The sequence below is a fragment of the Leuresthes tenuis genome, unplaced genomic scaffold (genome assembly GCF_036924035.1).
Source record: "Leuresthes tenuis unplaced genomic scaffold, fLeuTen1.0.hap1 SCAF_3, whole genome shotgun sequence".
Taxonomy (NCBI): Eukaryota; Metazoa; Chordata; class Actinopteri; order Atheriniformes; family Atherinopsidae; genus Leuresthes; species Leuresthes tenuis.
In genome coordinates this window covers 3,321,739-3,340,831 of record NW_027325357.1, presented here as the reverse complement: position 1 = coordinate 3,340,831, position 19,093 = coordinate 3,321,739, and the positions used below count along the sequence as shown (strand labels likewise).

General features: G+C 41.5%; 1 protein-coding gene across 1 annotated transcript in view; it reads left to right on the top strand.

The window, feature by feature from the left end:
• Nucleotides 1-13,082, top strand: part of rspo4 (R-spondin 4) — a 38,044-nt gene extending 24,962 nt beyond the window's left edge. Inside the window, exon 5 of the mRNA XM_072381327.1 lies at nucleotides 12,958-13,082. Within this exon, the coding sequence (XP_072237428.1) occupies nucleotides 12,958-13,082 (125 nt within the window). The remainder of the gene's footprint in view (nucleotides 1-12,957) is intronic.
• The last annotated feature ends 6,011 nt before the right edge of the window (nucleotides 13,083-19,093 follow it).

Here is a 19,093-nt window from a genome sequence, read left to right as displayed (position 1 = left end):
AGCTTTGACAAACATCTGTCCTGCAGTGTTTGCTGTTAAAACACAGAGCCAATCAAAACGCAGGCGATCGTCTCAAAGAAAGCTCCAGAACATTTTGATGGGCACTGTATGGGATAATGGAGAGAACCTAGGAAACTTTTCACAAGCTGAAGTCATAACCAGGATTGGTCACTTTTGGACTCCATTAACTCGATTCTGATCAGAGGAGAAATGGTTGGAAGAAACTGGACAGAATGTGGTGGTGATGGCCCAGTTTGTGTCAAATTTCAAGCGCCCGTTTATTTCTAACTAAGAACCGATGTTCAGAGTCAAACAGGTACTTCCAACAGCAGGGAAACTGTCTCCACTCGCAGTATCCTTGATTTAATTCAAACCCGTGGAGCTTGATTTAATAACAGCAGTCAGTCTGCAAAATATCTGAGCACTGAAGTGAGTTAATTAAACCAACAGTGTGTTGTGCATCAAGACACATTTCAGAAACTGTGGTGAGACTGTGTTTAGGGGGGAAATCCCACCTCATAAGAGTGTATAAGCGATATATTTGCCTTTTTGCTAGAAACACAAACTCATCTGTTGTTTGTTGACAGTAAAAAAATATTTCTTTGACATTTGGGAGTTGTTATAGATTACAGAGGTTCGGTTTTACTTTCCAGTGCAGAACACAGCGAGCTGAAGTGCGTTTTCACCAAGTCTCACATGCATTAAGTTAGTGATCACAGTGCAGACGTAGCCTAAGGCACAACTAAACCCCGAACAACAGGTACTGATTACTGAGCCGGTTTGCTGCACACTCGCTTTATTCCCCTCACTTTCACTTCACGAACATCTTTAATGTAATTTAAAGGCAGGCCCAAGTGAAGACAGCAAGCAATGAAATTCTTTATATCCCACATTCTTTCAGAGAAAAGTGTATTTCAGCAGATTTCAGACATTTTCATGAGGTTTTGCTGATTCAATTTGGCTTAGATCAATCCGTTTGAATGTACTTTTATGACATTATCATCAAAAACCGGGACTTTTGTTCTTATTCTGGACATCTCCCTCAGGGTTGACGAGAGCTGTGCACATCCCTAATGGCTGATATTGGACAGAATTGTTTGCTTTTTCATTTTTTACGATTATTTTCAGTCTGCCGTCGTCTCCTCTGTGTGAAACTTTGCCGAAGGAGGGCGTTCATCTTTCCTCAACCAATCACTGGTGACCGATGTATGTGCATGAATTTCACTTCATTTTAAGCTGACGCAGATGTGCAGCCACGCCAACATACCTGTTTAGTCAGGAGCAAAGTAAAAACAGCTGAGCAAGTTCCCTCATTTATGGCAGAGAAACGGAGCAAGTGTTGCCCAATTAAAATATCCTCATCAGAAAACACTTTAGGGTAAAGAAATAAAGAAAGTTTCACATGCCTTGAATGGTTATTTCAAAAGAATAATTATTGTAGTTATTAGAATGATTTTGCTGGGGTCTGTAGATGCAGTGAAATACATACAATATATAACTTTGTGCATCATTTTTCCTGCCGTTGCACCCGTTTCAAACACTGAATTGCTCCCTTTCCTCAGAGGTTCAGTTTTGTTCCATGGGAGCTTTTCAGGAGTAAAGTTTCTCCTCTTCCTGACTCTGTTTTCACTCGTGTGTTCGTTCAAAGACGATGTTGAAGGACCACCGAAACCGCTGCAAACTCACAAAAAGAAGGATTCAGAGGAGACCGTGTGTACGAGCACTTCACCGCCAAAGCTTTTAAAGCAAGAAAACGACTGCCAGCACTTTACTTTGATCCAGTTACGGCCTGTTATATTTTACATTTGTCATGGCATCATACATGCATCTATCTTTGTTATATTATCAGTCTCCAGCTCCTCTCTCTTGTTCTTATGTGGTCAAATGCAGACAGATGCCACTTTCTGTGGGAGTCTGACCATATGGACAGCCCACAGTCTATATCACGCCAGGTCTATGTGTGTGTTCTTTGTTCCTGCTTTATTTTGGTAGTCACTTCCTGTCACAGTCTTACTGTCGTCATCCTAATTGCTTTCACCTGTGCATCCGTGTCTTCCCCTCTGTTTAGTGTATTTAAACCCCAGCCTTTGCCTCGTTCGTTGCGTGTTCGTCTCGTCATTTGTCAGTTTATTTAAGTCCAGTTTTCACGTTTTTGACCCCTTTGCATGTTTTACGACCAGCCGATTTTGTACCTTTGCCTCGTCTACTCTTGCCTGCCCATGTACCAAACCTTGGACTGATTAAACCGACACTGATTTTGGAAATCTGTTCTGTCAGAGTCGTGCATTTGAGTCTCCAGTTCGGAGCGTGACTCTATGTTTATGTGTTTCTGTTTCTGTATTTATCAGACGCTTTTATCCAAAGCGACTTACAAATGAAGATACAACAAGCTACATAAAAAGCTAACAATAAGCTACATAGAAGGAACCCAGGAGTCCGACTCTGTCAGAGGGGACAGAGTAGAGATAGGGTGCAGGCATAGAAGGAAGTGCAGAAAGACTATATGACCAGACAGTGAAGATGTTCCCATCTGAACTCGGTCACTTCTGCACCATGAAACCCACACGCTTCCCCTCCTTTCACGTGCATGATGTGCAAAGGTCTAAAGTGGGAGCTGTAACGCGATGATACTGCTGCTGTCTTCCTGTCTGTGTGCGTGTGGGATCTAAAAGTTGGTTTTCCTGTTTCCAAGCTGGGATCGGGCCGGCTCCACGCTGCTTATAACTTCATGCTGATTTAGCATTCGTTATGCCGATGTACACTGCTTTTTTTATTTCCCCCACAACATGTGGTTCTGAATGTAATTCTGTTGTGCAAGGAGTCAGAGGCCTTAAGAGGATAACACTGGCATTTCTGAAAAAAATCCTGGTACTTTTCATTATTACTGACTGAATTTCATCTATCTGAGACATGGCCACATCTCAGTCAAATAGATCCTGTGTTTATTTAAACGGTGCTTACTCAATACAACGGAGGGAAGAATAATTCTGTTTTTATAGATTTGATTTAGGAGCGTTGAAAACTGAAGTCTTAATGCCAAATTTTCCGTACATTCAGCCATCTCGCTCCTGAACTGAACTTCTTTCTGTGACCTGCTATGTTTAGATGTTTCGATCAAAACTCAGAAATATCAGCTCCAAAGAGGCTCTGCAGCTGTCTGGATAAACAGATGCCAGGGACAGCTTTATGCACACAAAAACCTGTGAGAAACAAAGACTGGAGAGGTTGGTCTGGCCTGAAAAAGATGCCTCAAAGAAAAGGTACAGGGAGAAACGATGCTCAACCTACACGATACACGCAAAGCTCATGAAACTAACGGCTTACAAATGCTTGAGGAGGAAGAGAGGGAGGAAGATGGTATGTTCCTGGAAGATAGTCTGCTGTCTTATGCGTGGGTTGAGGGATGTATCCCGGTGTTGTGCCAGCTCTGAGGCTGTATTTCATTCTGTAACCATGTTACCAGCTGTTCCTTATAATCATTACTCACCTGCATCCACTCATTAATCACCCCCCCAGTACTGATGCTTCTCTTTTCTCTTTACCAGAGCATTGATGTAATTTCTCTGTGGTTTCCATGTCAGTTTCTGCTTGTAGCTCATTTAGTTTTTCAGTTTTGCTAATTAGTTCTTTTACTTAGCGCCGTCAGTTTAGTTTTAATAAGGCAAACTATAATCATCACCACATGTCTTCACCTTTTCCTCCATTAGCCCTTTGTTTGGGTTCAGGGATGTCAAACTCCGGCCCTTGAGGGCCGCTGTCCTGCAGGTTTTAGGTGTTTCCCTGCTCCAACACACCTGATTCAGATCGATGCCTCATTAGCTGGTTTGTGCAGAACGTAACAACCTTTTGAAGGGATCCATTTCATCTGAATCAGGTGTGTAGAAGCAGCTAAAACATCTAAAACCTGCAGGACAGCGGCTCTCGAGGACCGGAGTTTGACACCCCTGTCCTACGATAAAATCCTGCAAAACTTTCCTTTTAGCATGTTTACACGTTATAAAAGATGTTAAAAATAATTATTCTAGCAGTGCAGCATCCAAACTAATATAGAAACATGTTTTAAGATCAATGGGAAAAAAACCTCAGTAGAGAATCTGAAGGAGATAAAAAGAAAGACACAATATGTCCAGCGCTTCTGCAGCATGCCTCTGTGTCTTTAAGCCCTGCTTGTTAAGATAAATATGTGTATGTTCTTAGATGAATATACTTGAGTGTCATCTGCATGGCAGTGTAAACTTATGCTGTGCTGGTAAATATTAGCTAATGAGTAAAAAGCATTGACCCAAGCACAGGCTGCAGGATTAATTCTGGGGTGAGAGGTTGACTCGCCCTTAAGAAATCATGAGAATCAATAGTATAAATAGAGAACTTCAAGGTAGTCAACTGTCTGAGACCGTGAGATTTTTTTGCCATCTTTCTCAGTGCCGTTGCGGTGCGATGAATCCTTTAAATCCTGACTGACACTCTTAAAAACAAACAGTTTCATATAACTCGCATAACTGATTCGCAACAGCTCTTCAGTTTTTGAAGATTCGATCTAACTGGCTAAAACGGCTGGATCAAGACAAGACTTTTTTAAGTGAGAAGTAAAATAAAAAATTCCTTGTGGGTCTTACAGCCTTTACTGTCAAAAGAACTCACGAGAAATATGTAAGCCACATAATTTGATCTTGACAGCACTGAAGAATGGATTGTAAACTTCTTTGGAAAGTCAAGAAGTCAGACATTTGCTATATATAGTAAGTTTGGCCTTGTTTTGCCGATTCATCGTGCTAATATATTGCTAATATTTCAAGCTGACGCCACTGGAAAAGGTATTTTTCTGTTGTTAATATAAGATAAAGGTTCTGGGTTGGTGTGTACGGGTCGAGGTATTTGGGGTAACCACACAGTTCATAAAGAAAGAGCTCGTGAAGCGCTTGTACAGTTGGTGTCATTGTTTTTAAAGCACAAATAAAAATCAGTAGAAAAGAAACCAGAAGAACATTTTGTATTCTTTGCATGCACAACAAATAAGACCACATTTATGTTTGTTTGTGTGTGTGTGTGTGTAGTTTTTCTGTGGTTTGGTTGCAATGTGATGTGCAGGGCAGTTTTCCAGCACTGGGCTTGATTCAGTTAAGATGGTTGAGGGAATATTCCTTCTCACACTAGGTACATGCCATCTGGCTCAGTATCTCCATGCATGGGGTTGAGCTCATACACTCTGTGTATGCATTAAATGCAAGAAAAGACGTTCATCCATTTTGTCTAACCACTTAATCTAATTCGGGGTCACAGGGGGGTGAAGGCTGGAACCTATCCCGGCTGCTCTGGGCGAGAGGCAGAGTGCACCTGGGACAGGTCGACAGTCAAACTCCAGCAGCTTGTAGCAGCAGTGAGCTGCACTAATGGTTTCCTGTGAGACGTTATCAGTCATTTCAGTCAGGCTGAGGTCTGGACTCTGACTGGACCATTGCAACACCTTGATTCTTTTCTTTTTCACACATTCTGCTGTAGATCTGCTGCTGTGTTTGGGATCTTTGTCCTGTTGATGAGCCAGTTTCAGCCCAGCTTTAGCTGTGGGACAGATGGCCTCACATTTGACTCTAGAATACTTTGGTATCCAGAGGAGTTCATGGTGGACTCAATGACTGCAAGGTGCCCAGGTCCTGTGGCTGCAGAACCAGCCCAGATCATCAGCCCTCCACCACCGTGCTTGACAGCTGGTATGAGGTGTTTGTGCTGATATGCTGTGTTTGGTTTCCTCCAAACGTGCTGCTGTGCATTATGACCAAACATCTCCACTTTGCTCTGGTCTGTCCAAAGGACATTGTTCCAGAAGTCTTGAGCTTTGTTCAGATGCAGCTTTGCAAACCTAAGCTGTGCTGCCATGTTCTTTTTAGAGAGAAGAGGCTTTCTCCTGCAGCCCTTCCAAACAAGCCATCCTTGTTCAGTCTTTTTCTAACTGTGCTGTCATGACCTTTAACCTTTAACATGCTAACTGAGGCCTGTAGAGTCTGAGATGTAGCTCTGGGCTTTTCCACCTTGGGGTGACCTTTAACCTTTAACATGCTAACTGAGGCCTGTAGAGTCTGAGATGTAGCTCTGGGCTTTTTCACCTTGGGGTGAACTTGCTGGGACGTCCACTCCTGGGAAGATTGACAGCTGTCCTGAATGTTTTCCACTAATCTTTCTCTCTGTTGAATGATGGATGTGGCTTTTGAACCGTTCCCAGATTGATGGGCATCAATAGTTGACTTTCTGAAATGACTGCAGATGTTTTTTCTCTCTGGCATTGTTCTGACACACAGTTGATATTGAGTTTTGGCTTTGTTTTGTTTACAATTACAATGATTACAATGGTTTAATTTAGCTGGTTAGGTCCAGATTTCCTTTTCCATTATGTCCTGATACATAGAACCTTGTGCTTCCTTTTTTACATGACTGTGCTGTAAACTTAGCAAAGAGCAAAGAGATAAAGCACAGAGTCATTTCAGAACAGCCTGTCTTAATTCCAATCATCAGTCTACCATTGAAAATCAAAACCATTGTTACAGCATCACTAATTAAGGACAGATTAGTCAGAGAATATCATGGAGAGGGAAGAGAAGGGATGTGACTGCCTGAAGATCGAACTGAAGGAGGACCTGATTGATCTTTGGAAGAACATGAGGAAAAGAATCAGAAAGGGATATGAAAACTCAATCTCTGCAGAAGTCCTTTCATTACTAATGAAGGGCAGATGATGCAGGGCGCTATGGTGTAGCTAGTTAGCCTTCCTATAACTGGGGTGTAGAAATGAGGTTTCATGTAATAAATGACTAAATTTCACTCAAAGCCACGTGTGAGAGGCAATCTGTCACAGACCTCCGATATAAAACCTAAATTTTCACTGCTGCGGCGCTCCACCGCCATGCGAGCAATGGGCGTCAAACCCAAATACCAGTATGGAATTGGTCTGCTGGCACTAAGTAGGAACATCTCAAATTCCCCAGATTAAACAAGATGCCAACACACAACAGTGGAGCTGTGCAAACGCAACCAGCGCTTCAGATTTACGAGTTTGAACTCCGTGAACACCGTCTGCCCACATGTTCCTGATGGCGTGAGATGGAACATAAAAAGATGGAGACTATCATGCTTTTTTAATCATTTGTTTTTTACCCAACAGCACTTTTAACTTGAGCTCGATTCACTTTGAGTTATACAGTGTCAGATCACATCAAATACATCATTTCAAGGCACTTAAGATTGTAAAGTCATGAAAAAGGAAGAAACCTTCAGACTCAATAAGGGCAGCAAGTATCGATGGAGAATCTTTTTTCGGAGATTCCTTCGTCTCAGCTAAGCAAAAATACCTCTTACTTCTGTCACATGAGCTGTAAAGGTGTTTGTTAGGATGTAAATATTTACTTTTAATTCAATTTACAATGTGGGATTAACGTTATGCCCCCAGCAGGCATTGGGAATGCCTTCCATCGAACTTCCCCGGCAAGCCTTCTGTCTGTCAAACTGGGACTTTCTAGGTGAATCAGCCGTTTATATGCGTCTGAACCAGCAATGCACGTAGTAACAGAAGCTAAACAGGCTTTGTCTGTAAGTATAAGTCAACATCTTAGAACAAACTAGTCGCACACACTGACGCAGGGCTGAGCCGCCTCTGTACGGCATGTCGGAAATACAAAGGAGTAGCTGTGGTGAGTTAACAAGGAGGTCTTTTATGCCTATAAGCCTGAACTGATATGTGAAAAGGGCTAAGATTTAGCTAACGTAAGCAAGTGTTTTCTTGCTAATTAACTTGGCTCAGCTCACAGTCGTATCCTCAGTAAGTCGACCTCTACTTGTACCTGCAGTACAGAGGTTTATTAGTCAAAGTTTTTCCAGTCGATGGGCGAATAAAGACTTGAAGTTTGCATCTGCTGTTAACATGATATTTGCTATTGTTGAGATCCCCTCCCAGGGACTTTTTTGTCCCTAATCTAATTTTGTGACGTAAGGTAAACTACTTCGTTGCCAAAGTGAAGAAGGAGCTCAGCCAGAAGGCGAAGCTCTCAATTTACCGGTCAATCTACGTTCCCATCCTCACCTGTGGTCCCGAGCTGTGGGTAGAGACCGAAAGAACGAGATCGCGAATACAAGCGGCCGAAATGGGCTTCCGCCGTGTCTCCCTTAGAGATAGGGTGAGAAGCTCAGTCATCCAGGAGGGGCTGCTCCTCAGCATTAAGAGGAGTCAGATGAGGTGGCATCTGGTTAGGATGCCTCCTGGACGCCTCCTTGGTGAGGTGTTCAGGGCCCGTCCCACTGGGAGGAGACCCCGGGGAAGACCTAGGACACGTTGGAGAGACTGTGTCTCTCGGCTGGCCTGGGAACGCCTCGGGGTCCCCCCGGAAGAGCTGGAGGAAGTGGCCGGGGACAGGGACACCTGGGTTTCTCTGTTAAAGCTGCTGCCGGCGGCAGATAATGGATGGATGGATACTTCGTTGACAAGAGAGTTGCTAATATTCCCCTCTGGCACAATATCTATGTTCTTTGACTAGATATTGTTGACTAGAGACGGTTTCTCTCTTTTTTGGCCTGGATCTCCAGCAGCATGTAGCACCCCACACAGATGACATACACATTTATGTTAAAGAGACAACTGCAGGGATTAGATTAGTTTTATTTGGTGAGCTGCTGCTGGTACCAGAGGAGAATCCTTAAAAAAGCCTTACTAAGTATGCCTTATATCTGCAGAAACACAGGTGCAGTCACCCATACATCTATTTTCTAAACCTGCTTCATCCAACTCAGGGTCGCAGGAGTCCCAGCTGTCATTGGGCAAGAAGCACAGGTTGTACTGGCCCAAAATGCGTGTTTTTGGGTGGTGTAAAGAAGCCGAGTACCTGGAAAGAACCCACGCCTACAGGGGGAGAACATACAGAAAGGCCCCAGCTGGGATTCAAACCAGGAACCCTCTTGCTGTGAGGTGAAGTGCTAACCATTGTGCAGCCCCAGGTGCAATCAATGATGCCATTTAAAACCGTGGCGCTTATGCATCACCAAAAGACTCTTGCACTGCTACTGCAAGGCCAGTTGGAAGCCGGAGTGGGTTAACACCTACCCTGTGAAATGGGTTTCTGCAGGATCCCCGAGAAAGCAAGACAAGCAGACTTTCCATGTTCTGTTCCAACGCCTCCAGAGATAAAAGACAAAGAGGGAGGGAGGCGGTCTGAGGGAAACAAGCACATATCCACACCTGCTCAGGTGCAACCAATTAAGCAGAAATTTGCTGGAAAGGCAAATGAAAAGAGTTCCATGACCATGTCATGGAAAAATGCAATATCACTACAGATAAACAGTTAATGTAACACTATCAGGATGTGCTGCATACATAGATAATCTCAGGATTAGATCCCAATAAACTGGATTTATGTCCCAGTTTACATGTTATAGAGCATGGTCCAAACAAGGACTCACCCAAGCACGATGTCCCTGTACACAAGGCTCATCCAAAGCCTTTGTTTTTTCCAAAGTTTGATACCTGTCCAGAAAAATCCATCTTGTGGTGAAGCTTTCTTTAATTTTCCCCTGTCAGAATTTTGAGTTTCTCGCTGTTTACCAACTCGGTTTTAAGGCATCTGTGGCCAAACTGTTGGTAACATCTGTGTATTGCAAAAGGCTGCAAAAACTCCTCAGATGGGCATACTCCACATAGTTTGATTTGATTATTCTGAGTGAGGTCCTGATGGGATTATAATCTGTGTGTAAATTTACCACAGGATCCTAACTCTGTCATTCTCCACCACCTCTGGAGGTATTTTGGACTTCCACACAGATGGTCCTGCATCTTACACCCTCCTGCTTTGTGCTGCACTGTCTCAGAGGCCTCTTTGCACTGGTTTCTGGTGTGGTAGACCCCGCCCTCTGCTGCTCTTGTGCTCAGGACCCGTTCTTGAGCTGCCATGATTAGTGCCCCTGTAGTGTCTTTCAGACCAGACGTTTCTAGCCACCGATAAGACTTCTTGAAATCGACCACTTCTTCAATCTGTCGGTGGTACATGCCGTGCAGAGGCTTATCCTTCCACGATGGTCCCTTGTCTTCCTCCTCTCATTTCCTGGGTTTCAGCTGCCTGAGGCACTCAGTTAGCAGTTCATCACTGGGGGGCATCTCCCTGATAAATTCCTGGACATCTAATTTCATTTAATCCTGGATAGAGGCTCTGATGCCTCCCTTCTTCCTCTTGGTGTACAGTCTCAGTACACTGGACTCCATGCAAGCTTTCTTGTCTTGATATCAGTGGCTTCTATTCCTCCTTTAGCCAGTTTATTAAACCAGAAGGATATCTGATGACTGGCAAGGCGTATATGTTGATGGCTCTGATTCGAACCTGCCTCACTCTTTGTAGGTACTAAATTGAGGCCGACTTCCTTGTGGCCTCTTCATGGCCGCCATTTTCCTGTGGGATCCAAAGGTATTTGTAGAAGTAAAGAGAAACACATGCATGTAAGTGCAACCTCACCTCACCTTTATGTGGGAGATCAGAGGAAGAAAACAGGAAACCTGACAAAGTTGTTCAGATAAAGATTCTCATTATGACTTTTTGGGTTCTTGTTGTTCACACATCTCCCCAAAAAGTGAGGCAATGATTTGTGTATAATTAGAAGAGGAAGTTTTTCAGTTTCTTTGTTTCCTGTCTCTCTGGGAGCATTTGTTTTTACGTTCTGATGCCCAACCAACCAATGATTTCCCTTTTAAACCGAAGCCAGAAACACAGAAGCACGTTAAAAACCACATTTAGCATCCTAATGGGATGACAAATCGACATGAAAGGCATGCCTTCGTCTTAAGCTGCTTTGAGAGCAGTGCCTCTAACCTTTTACCTGACGTCACCGGGCTTTTAAAAATGATCAGATCTGAAGTAACGGTATGTACGACACATTAGAAATGTGTTCAAGAGCGTTAAAAGCTGTTCTGACTCTGTAAAGTTGCAGCCAACATTCCCCTGTCAAAGCAGCAATACATCACTCAGAATATTTTATTGACACTTGTCAGATGTGGACTCTGCGCCGACCGGCAGCCAGCAGAACAATGCACCGCTCCACAGCTATTCTTGCAACATCCTGGACCAAAATCTGTGTCCATACACCTGAGATGCATCAACAGAGCGTGACATGTTTTTCCTCAGTTTTTTTTAGGCTTTTCCACAAGCTTTCACTGAAATTTCAACAGATGATGTGGGAAGTTGGTCTAATTCACACTGAGCTTTGATAGTTTTCCCTTATTTGTGGACAACGTCGGCCAATTAGGTCTGAAAAGTAAGTGCAGACTAATCACTCAGGCCTGATGTTGCACAGTGGAGGTCGGATCACCTCTTGGTTTCCTTTTTGACCATTTCAAGACAGTTTTATGGGATTTCACGGTGGAAGGTTAACTCCATCCTCCACACGAAAACGTGAAACACCCTTCTTGAATCCTTAGCTGTGAAAGTCCTCATGTAACGGCTTGCTTAGTTCTGGCTGCTTGCACATATGTATGTTTGCATGTTTTATCTAAACACCATCGATAATACCTCCATAACTGATCGAGCCTCTTTAACTCTTTACACATCTGAAGATTTACGAGTTTTATGCGGCCAGAGAAGAACTGATTGTGTCATCTGATGATGAATCCTGTTACTCTTCACCTTCTGCTACCAAATCAGTGCTTTTTGACTTTCTTCAGACTTGTGAAAGCTGCTCGTAACAGAGACATCAGGCCATGTATTTATCAAACAGAATGAAATAATGACTAATGTATTATAAAAGCCAAGTAGTTGTATTTCAACATAAAAGGTGTCCTGTTAGAAAGTTTAAACTATTACAACAGCACGGGCCTTTTCAACAAACCACCAAAACACTATTTAGAAGAATGCACTGATGGAAAATATACCATCTACCATCTCTCTGTAAATACAAATACTTTCACACCATAAAAGGTTTAAAAAAAAAAAAGGTCAATCAAGACTTGTGCTAAAAAATTGGTTTCAACTATAGTTTATTGCAATTTGCTTTGGAACACAATAATCCAAAAATCAGCCCAAAACTACAATATTAACTCCAGAAAAACACTCCAGAAAGACGTTAAGAGACCCTTAAAATATGAAATACTCCACAAAATGTTCCATCTGTGTGACAGGAATGGGGGGGTCTACCTTATTTGAAGAGAAGCTTCAAGAGGCTGTTAGCCGTTAGCCTTTCTAACGTTAGCCGTTAGCTAGTCCTTTCTCTCAAACCAAGTTACACAAAAGCTACGATTTTGGCGCTTTTCTTTGTAATTTGGATATCCTTTGGATGATGTGCCCCTACTTTTTTCACCTGAGAACACTGAAGAAAACGGATTTGAAAGTAAATAATCCACTTCGTCAACGCTGATGCCTGCCATTGTCAAAGTTTCGCCCGACACACGCAATCAAGTAGAGTCGTCTGTGATTGGTCCAAGTCTGCTGGCTTTGGGCTGTAGCCCAAATGGAGGGGGCGGGACTTGCAACCTGTCAATCAAATGTTGAAGAAAAGTCGAGTGTAACTGAGCTGCTTCGCTTGGGCTGTAGATAATTAGCCCGTTTTCACCGATTTCATGGGTTTCAGTTCAGATTTTGCTCCGCCTCTGATCAAAAATGAAAAAAACAATTTGTTTATTATTAGTTTTATATAGTTATTATTTATTGATATATCATATTCTCATTTTTATTGAATAATGCAGGGAGGGCTGAGCCCTGTTAGCCCACTTATACCAGCCGTTCCTGACTAACTTTGATTCCTTGTGTATTTGTGACTGATTCAACTGGAAAATTATCCTAAAAGAGGCAAACAGCAGCCTAAATTACATGTGTTTTAAGGTTTGAATTCCAGCACCGCGATACAAAAGGTGGAGTTATACAAGCGTAACTGAGTAAAGGCTGAAGCCAAAGATCGATGCTCTTCAGGTGTTCATCTCACATTCTTCACTTTTATCTTCAGAAAGAAGACAGAATAGAAAAGGAGGACTTGGAAGGAAGAGGGAACGAAAACGACTACGACTGCTTGCCAGCAACAGCTCCGGAAACGGAACGACAGACACCAGCGGCGAGCGCGGAGATCCGTGAGGACGAGACGGACACCTGAACACATCGTTACGCTTTTAGTTACACTGTACAACCTGAAAATGTTTTGACTTGCTGTCTAACTGAGGTTTTTGTCGTCTGTGTGCGCAGAAAGTATTGATAAGTGAATGTTTCACAGTGATGCCATCTAGCAGGAGCACACCTCACCTAATTCTGTTCAGTAAGACATTAATCCGAGTTATTTTGCCATTGGACTGCACAGTCAAACACGAGGACTTTCAGAGAAGAGGGCCACGGGTTGGTGAGGTTCCTCAGAAATATCTCCTCAGTTTGAACATCAGGAAACGCCAAAGACACCCGGGGCCGGATGCATAAAACTGTGTTCGCACAAAGGCAGAAATGTGCAGACGCTCTCTTTTTCCCAGCTTTTAAAGGTCCATGTGGTTCTCTTTTCTGAATCTCAGTTATGGTGAAGCCGAACACAAATGCACAAACCTGATTTTCATTCCTGTCTTTGCTTCAAAAGGTAACAGATGTCAGATCAGCTCTGTGAGGTTCAGAGCAAATGGCTGTTTGATTTAAAAAGGTACAGGTGAGAAAAACTACAAACGAGAGGCAAAAACAGGGCTACAGGCCAGAGGACCAACAACGAAGCCTGTGCAGCGTTCAGTTTTATGTGGAGACGACTGAAAACTCCTGCAAAACTTTGAGAATTTCTGCCCGCACAGTAACAGAAATGCATTGATTTAGTGTCTTCTCCCGTCCGGCAGGAGAAAACTCGTCATTTTGTAGGCTATTAATGAAGAGATTCTTGGACAACTGAGAAACTTCTCCAAATGTCAGACTTGCTTTGTCTTTGTGCTGCAAAGACCTTCTTTCAGCTTCCTTTCCACATCATTTATTGACATCCTGTCGCTAGGATACATCCCGACAGTGTTGCCAGGTGGGAAATGCAGTTTTATCGTACCAGAGACATAAAATGATCGTATTTTGAGGGAAATTATACCCGTCATAACTAAAATAACAAGTCTATTGATGCGCTATAGTCACGGCTTTGCATTAGCAGGTGCGTTAGGTTAAATGTCCCCGTAAACAATGACGAGTGGGAACTAATGAGCCAAATCATGAGGCCTGGAGGCACCGACTGTTAGGAACTTCTGAGGCAAACGCAGCACGGAGCTCACATAGAAAAGCTCGATTGGCTTGAAACGTATCACATGGAAATGGAGATGCCTTCAGGGTTCACAAAAAAGTTGCAACAGGCTGATTACAGCCACACATTCACAGAATGGTCAAATTATCGGATATTTGGCCTTTTTTGGGATTATTGATCGTACACAGGGCAAAATTATCGTACAAATACGATAATTATCGTACAAATACGATAAATATTCATAATTTCGACTTTCAAAGTCATAATTATGAGATTCAAAGTCATAATTTCGACTTTCAAAGTCACAATTATGAGATTTAAAGTAATAATTATGAGATAAAAAGTGATAATTTCGATTTTCAAAGTCAGAATTATGAGATTATTTGTTTATTATTGTACAAATACGATAATTATCGTACAAATACGATAAATATTCATAATTTCGACTTTCAAAGTCAGAATTATAAGATTTAAAGTAATAATTATGAGATAGAAAGTCATAATTTCGACTTTCAAAGTCATAATTATGAGATAAAAAGTCATAATTTCGACTTTCAAAGTCAGAATTATTAGATTATTTGTTTATTATTGTACAAATACGATAAATATTCATAATTTTGACTTTCAAAGTCAGAATTATGAGATTATTTGTTTATCATTGTACAAATACGATAATTATCGTACAAATACGATAAATATTCAGAATTTCGACTTTCAAAGTCATAATTATGATATTCAAAGTCATAATTTCGACTTTCAAAGTCATAATTATGAGATTCAAAGTCAGAATTTCGACTTTCAAAGTCATAATTATGAGATTCAAAGTCATAATTTCGACTTTCAAAGTCATATTTATGAGATAAAAAGTCATAATTTCGACTTTCAAAGTCATAATTATGAGATTATTTGTTTTTTATTGTACAAATACGATAATTATCGTACAAATACGATAAATATTCAGAATTTCGACATTCAAAGTTAGAATTATGAGATTATTTGTTTATTATTGTACAAATATGATCATTTCAACATATCAGGGGTTAACTGTGGGAGTCGTGCATTTTTCCTCCTTTACAACCTCCAGTTTAGACGCTGGAACAGTTATATGCAGAGTCATTGTGAGAATTCATCATTTATGCATCTGGCTCCCCGTGCCGAGGCTTTGGCGTAGCAGCAGGGAATGAAAATGGAGATGCCTTCAGGGTTCACAAAAAAATCCGACAGACAGTTGCAACAGGCTGATTACAGCCACACATTCACAGAATGGTCAAATTATCGTATGTTTGGCCTTTTTTGGGATTATTGATCGTACACAGGGCAAAATTATCGTACAAATACGATAATTATCGTACAAATACGTATAAATAATTTCAACTTTCAAAGTCATAATTATGAGATTCAAAGTCATAATTTGACTTTCAAAGTCATATTTATGAGATAAAAAGTCATAATTTCGACTTTCAAAGTCAGAATTATGAGATTATTTGTTTTTTATTGTACAAATACGATAATTATCGTACAAATACGATAAATATTCATAATTTCGACTTTCAAAGTCATAATTATGAGATAAAAAGTCATAATTTTGACTTTCAAAATCAGAATTATGAGATTATTTGTTTATCATTGTACAAATACGATAATTATCGTACAAATACGATAAATATTCAGAATTTCGACTTTCAAAGTATTAATTATGAGATTCAAAGTCATAATTTTGACTTTCAAAGTCATAATTATGAGATTTAAAGTAATAATTATGAAATAAAAAGTCATAATTTTGACTTTCAAAGTCAGAATTATGACATTATTTGTTTATTATTGTACAAATACGATAATTATCGTACAAATACGATAAATATTCAGAATTTCGACTTTCAAAGTCATAATTTCGACTTTCAAAGTCATAATTATGAGATTTAAAGTAATAATTATGAAATAAAAAGTCATAATTTCGACTTTCAAAGTCAGAATTATGACATTATTTGTTTATTATTGTACAAATACGATAATTATCGTACAAATACGATAAATATTCAGAATTTCGACTTTCAAAGTCATAATTTCAACTTTCAAAGTCAGAATTATGACATTATTTGTTTATTATTGTACAAATACGATCATTTCAACATATCAGGGGTTAACTGTGGGAGTCGTGCATTTTTCCTCCTTTACAACCACCAGTTTAGACGCTGGAACAGTTATATGCAGAGTTATTGTGAGAATTCATCATTTATGCATCTGGCTCCCCTTGCCGAGGCTTTGGCGTAGCAGCAGGGAATGAAACTGCGATGGTTTTTAGTGCAAAAAGTCTCCAAAAAAAGGGGAAATGTTGCACTTTGGTCAGATTTCCAACTGAAACGCTTCCTCTCTCACTGATTTCCAGCCGGCTGCAGATGATTGAACCGCTTTGCCACCTCAGAACGAGCACAAGTGACTGTTTGACCTTCAGCTTCCCTTCATCCACAGTTTCTGAAAGTTTCCTCTGAGTAAAGCCAGAAATGAAAACAAACACTCACCTCTTCTCAGTCTCATCGGGTGACATTAAAGGTTTCCCAGGAGTTTATTCCACATCCACCATTTGAAAAGAACTAATTCCATTGCATTTAAATGAATTTAGGCGCCATATTTCTCAGTGTAAACATGCTGCATGCTTTGAATGAACAGATGGGACAATATTAGAATGATTGAGCTGATATTGATCAGCTCGGCTGGTTTTCCTCCTTTTTCCAAAGCAGTTAAAGCGTCACATCTCTTAAAAGGCAAGCTTCTGTGTATTTATCGTTATTTCTATGACGAAATGGGATTTTATTCCACAACATGGATGTAAGACTCAATAAAAAATATATTTTAATGTTGCAGCCGCTTCGGTTGGTTTCGTACCTGCAAAAAGTGACTTTTTTTCACTGGTTTTAATCCACGATTTTCTGTTTTAACAGCAGATGAGTAAAAACCGACGGAACAAACAGCCGATCAGCTGTTACCCAGTATTGATCAGCTGTTCCCCAGTATCGATCAGCTGTTCCCCAGTATCGATCAGCTGTTCATCAGTATCGATCAGCTGTTTCCAAGTATCGATCAGCTGTTCATCAGTATCGATCAGCTGTTCCCCAGTATTGATCAGCTGTTCCCTGGTAACGATCAGCTGTTCCCCAGTATTGATCAGCTGTTCCTCAGTATGGATCAGCTGTTCCACAGCATTTATCAGCTGTTCATCAGTATCGATCAGCTGTTTATCAGTATTGATCAGCTGTTCCTGGCCAGTATCGATCAGCTGTTTCCCAGTATTGATCAGCTGTTCCCCAGTATTGATCAGCTGTTCCCTGGTAACGATCAGCTGTTCCCCAGTATTGATCAGCTGTTCCTCAGTATGGATCAGCTGTTCCACAGCATTTATCAGCTGTTCATCAGTATCGATCAGCTGTTTATCAGTATCTATCAGCTGTTCCCAAGTATCAATCAGCTGTTCCTCAGTATCGATCAGCTGTTCCACAGCATTTATCAGCTGTTTTCTGGCCAGTATCGATCAGCTGTTTCTCAGTATTGATCAGCTGTTCCTGGCCAGTATCGATCAGCTGTTTCCCAGTATTGATCAGCTGTTCCCCAGTATTGATCAGCTGTTTTCTGGCCAGTATCGATCAGCTGTTTCTCAGTATTGATCAGCTGTTCCTGGCCAGTATCGATCAGCTGTTTCCAAGTATTGATCAACTGCTTCTGGCCAGTATCGATCAGCTGTTCCTGGCCAGTGTCGATCAGCTGTTCCCTACTATTGATCAGCTGTTCCTGGCCAGTATTGACCAGCTGTTTCTGGCCAGTACTGATCAGCTGTTCCTCAGTATTGATCAGCTGTTTCTGGCCAGTATCGATCAGCTGTTCCCCAGTATAATCTCACAGCTGGCAGGGTGGGATTTTAAATATTCGTAGGAGGGAGTAGTTTTCACTGGTACATGTACTGGTTAAATCCGATGTGGTTTAGGAGACATGGGCCAGTTTTATCAGTAACTAATGTACCCAACTAGCACATGACAGTAAAAGAGTAACATATTTTAATAGCTCTCCCTCCCTCGTCATGACATGAATCTGGTCCCAGTTCGACAGGCCGCTGGTCCACAAACCTGAGATCGAACCAGACGTCGCCTGGTGAAGGACGGACCACAGACGAAGAAAACTTGAAAGTCATCTTTTATTGCACAATAAAAGATCACACATACCATGTTTTGACTCATCAGATTGGTCCACATGGGAATACAGAGAGCTATAGTTACAAATAAGAAAAAGGAACCAAAAAGATAAAAACCCCACCTCATAACTTATTTATTGACTGGGTTTCCAACTGCATGAAGGTTGGCCCTCTGTAGTGCACTGCACTTGGTTGCTCGCAGCCTATGGGAGCTGTCAACGGTTTTACTGTTCAGCTTTACGTTTGACTTGCATCGAGGCGGATGGTTTCAGAGTTGGATGAAGGCGGCGAAGTTCTCGTGCGTTTGCTTTTAAAACCTGCATTGGTCCGATCCAAAGTCTTTATTTTACATCTGTCTTCCATCACGTTTTTACATTTTTATGGTTAAACTGCTTTTTCTCAAATTAAAATGTCATTGCTGCAGGCATGCTGCTGCGAAACAAACCGGCACGATAAACTAAAAACATAGAAGCTCGTAAACTGAGCCTGATGTAACTCTAATTCAAGTCCAGTCTCTCTGGCTCTGGGAAAGGATCTCAGGTTGCAGAAGTTGCTAACTCGGCTGCGAGTGGGAGCCGTTTTACACCTGGAGGAGAATATGAACGCGGGGCAGGAATGTGTTGCTTATTCGACTCCTCCGGCGGGAAATCAGCCTGTGATGAATTAAACCGAGACAACGATTTCTCAGCTTGTGTAGCGATTTACTTCATGAGGCGAAAC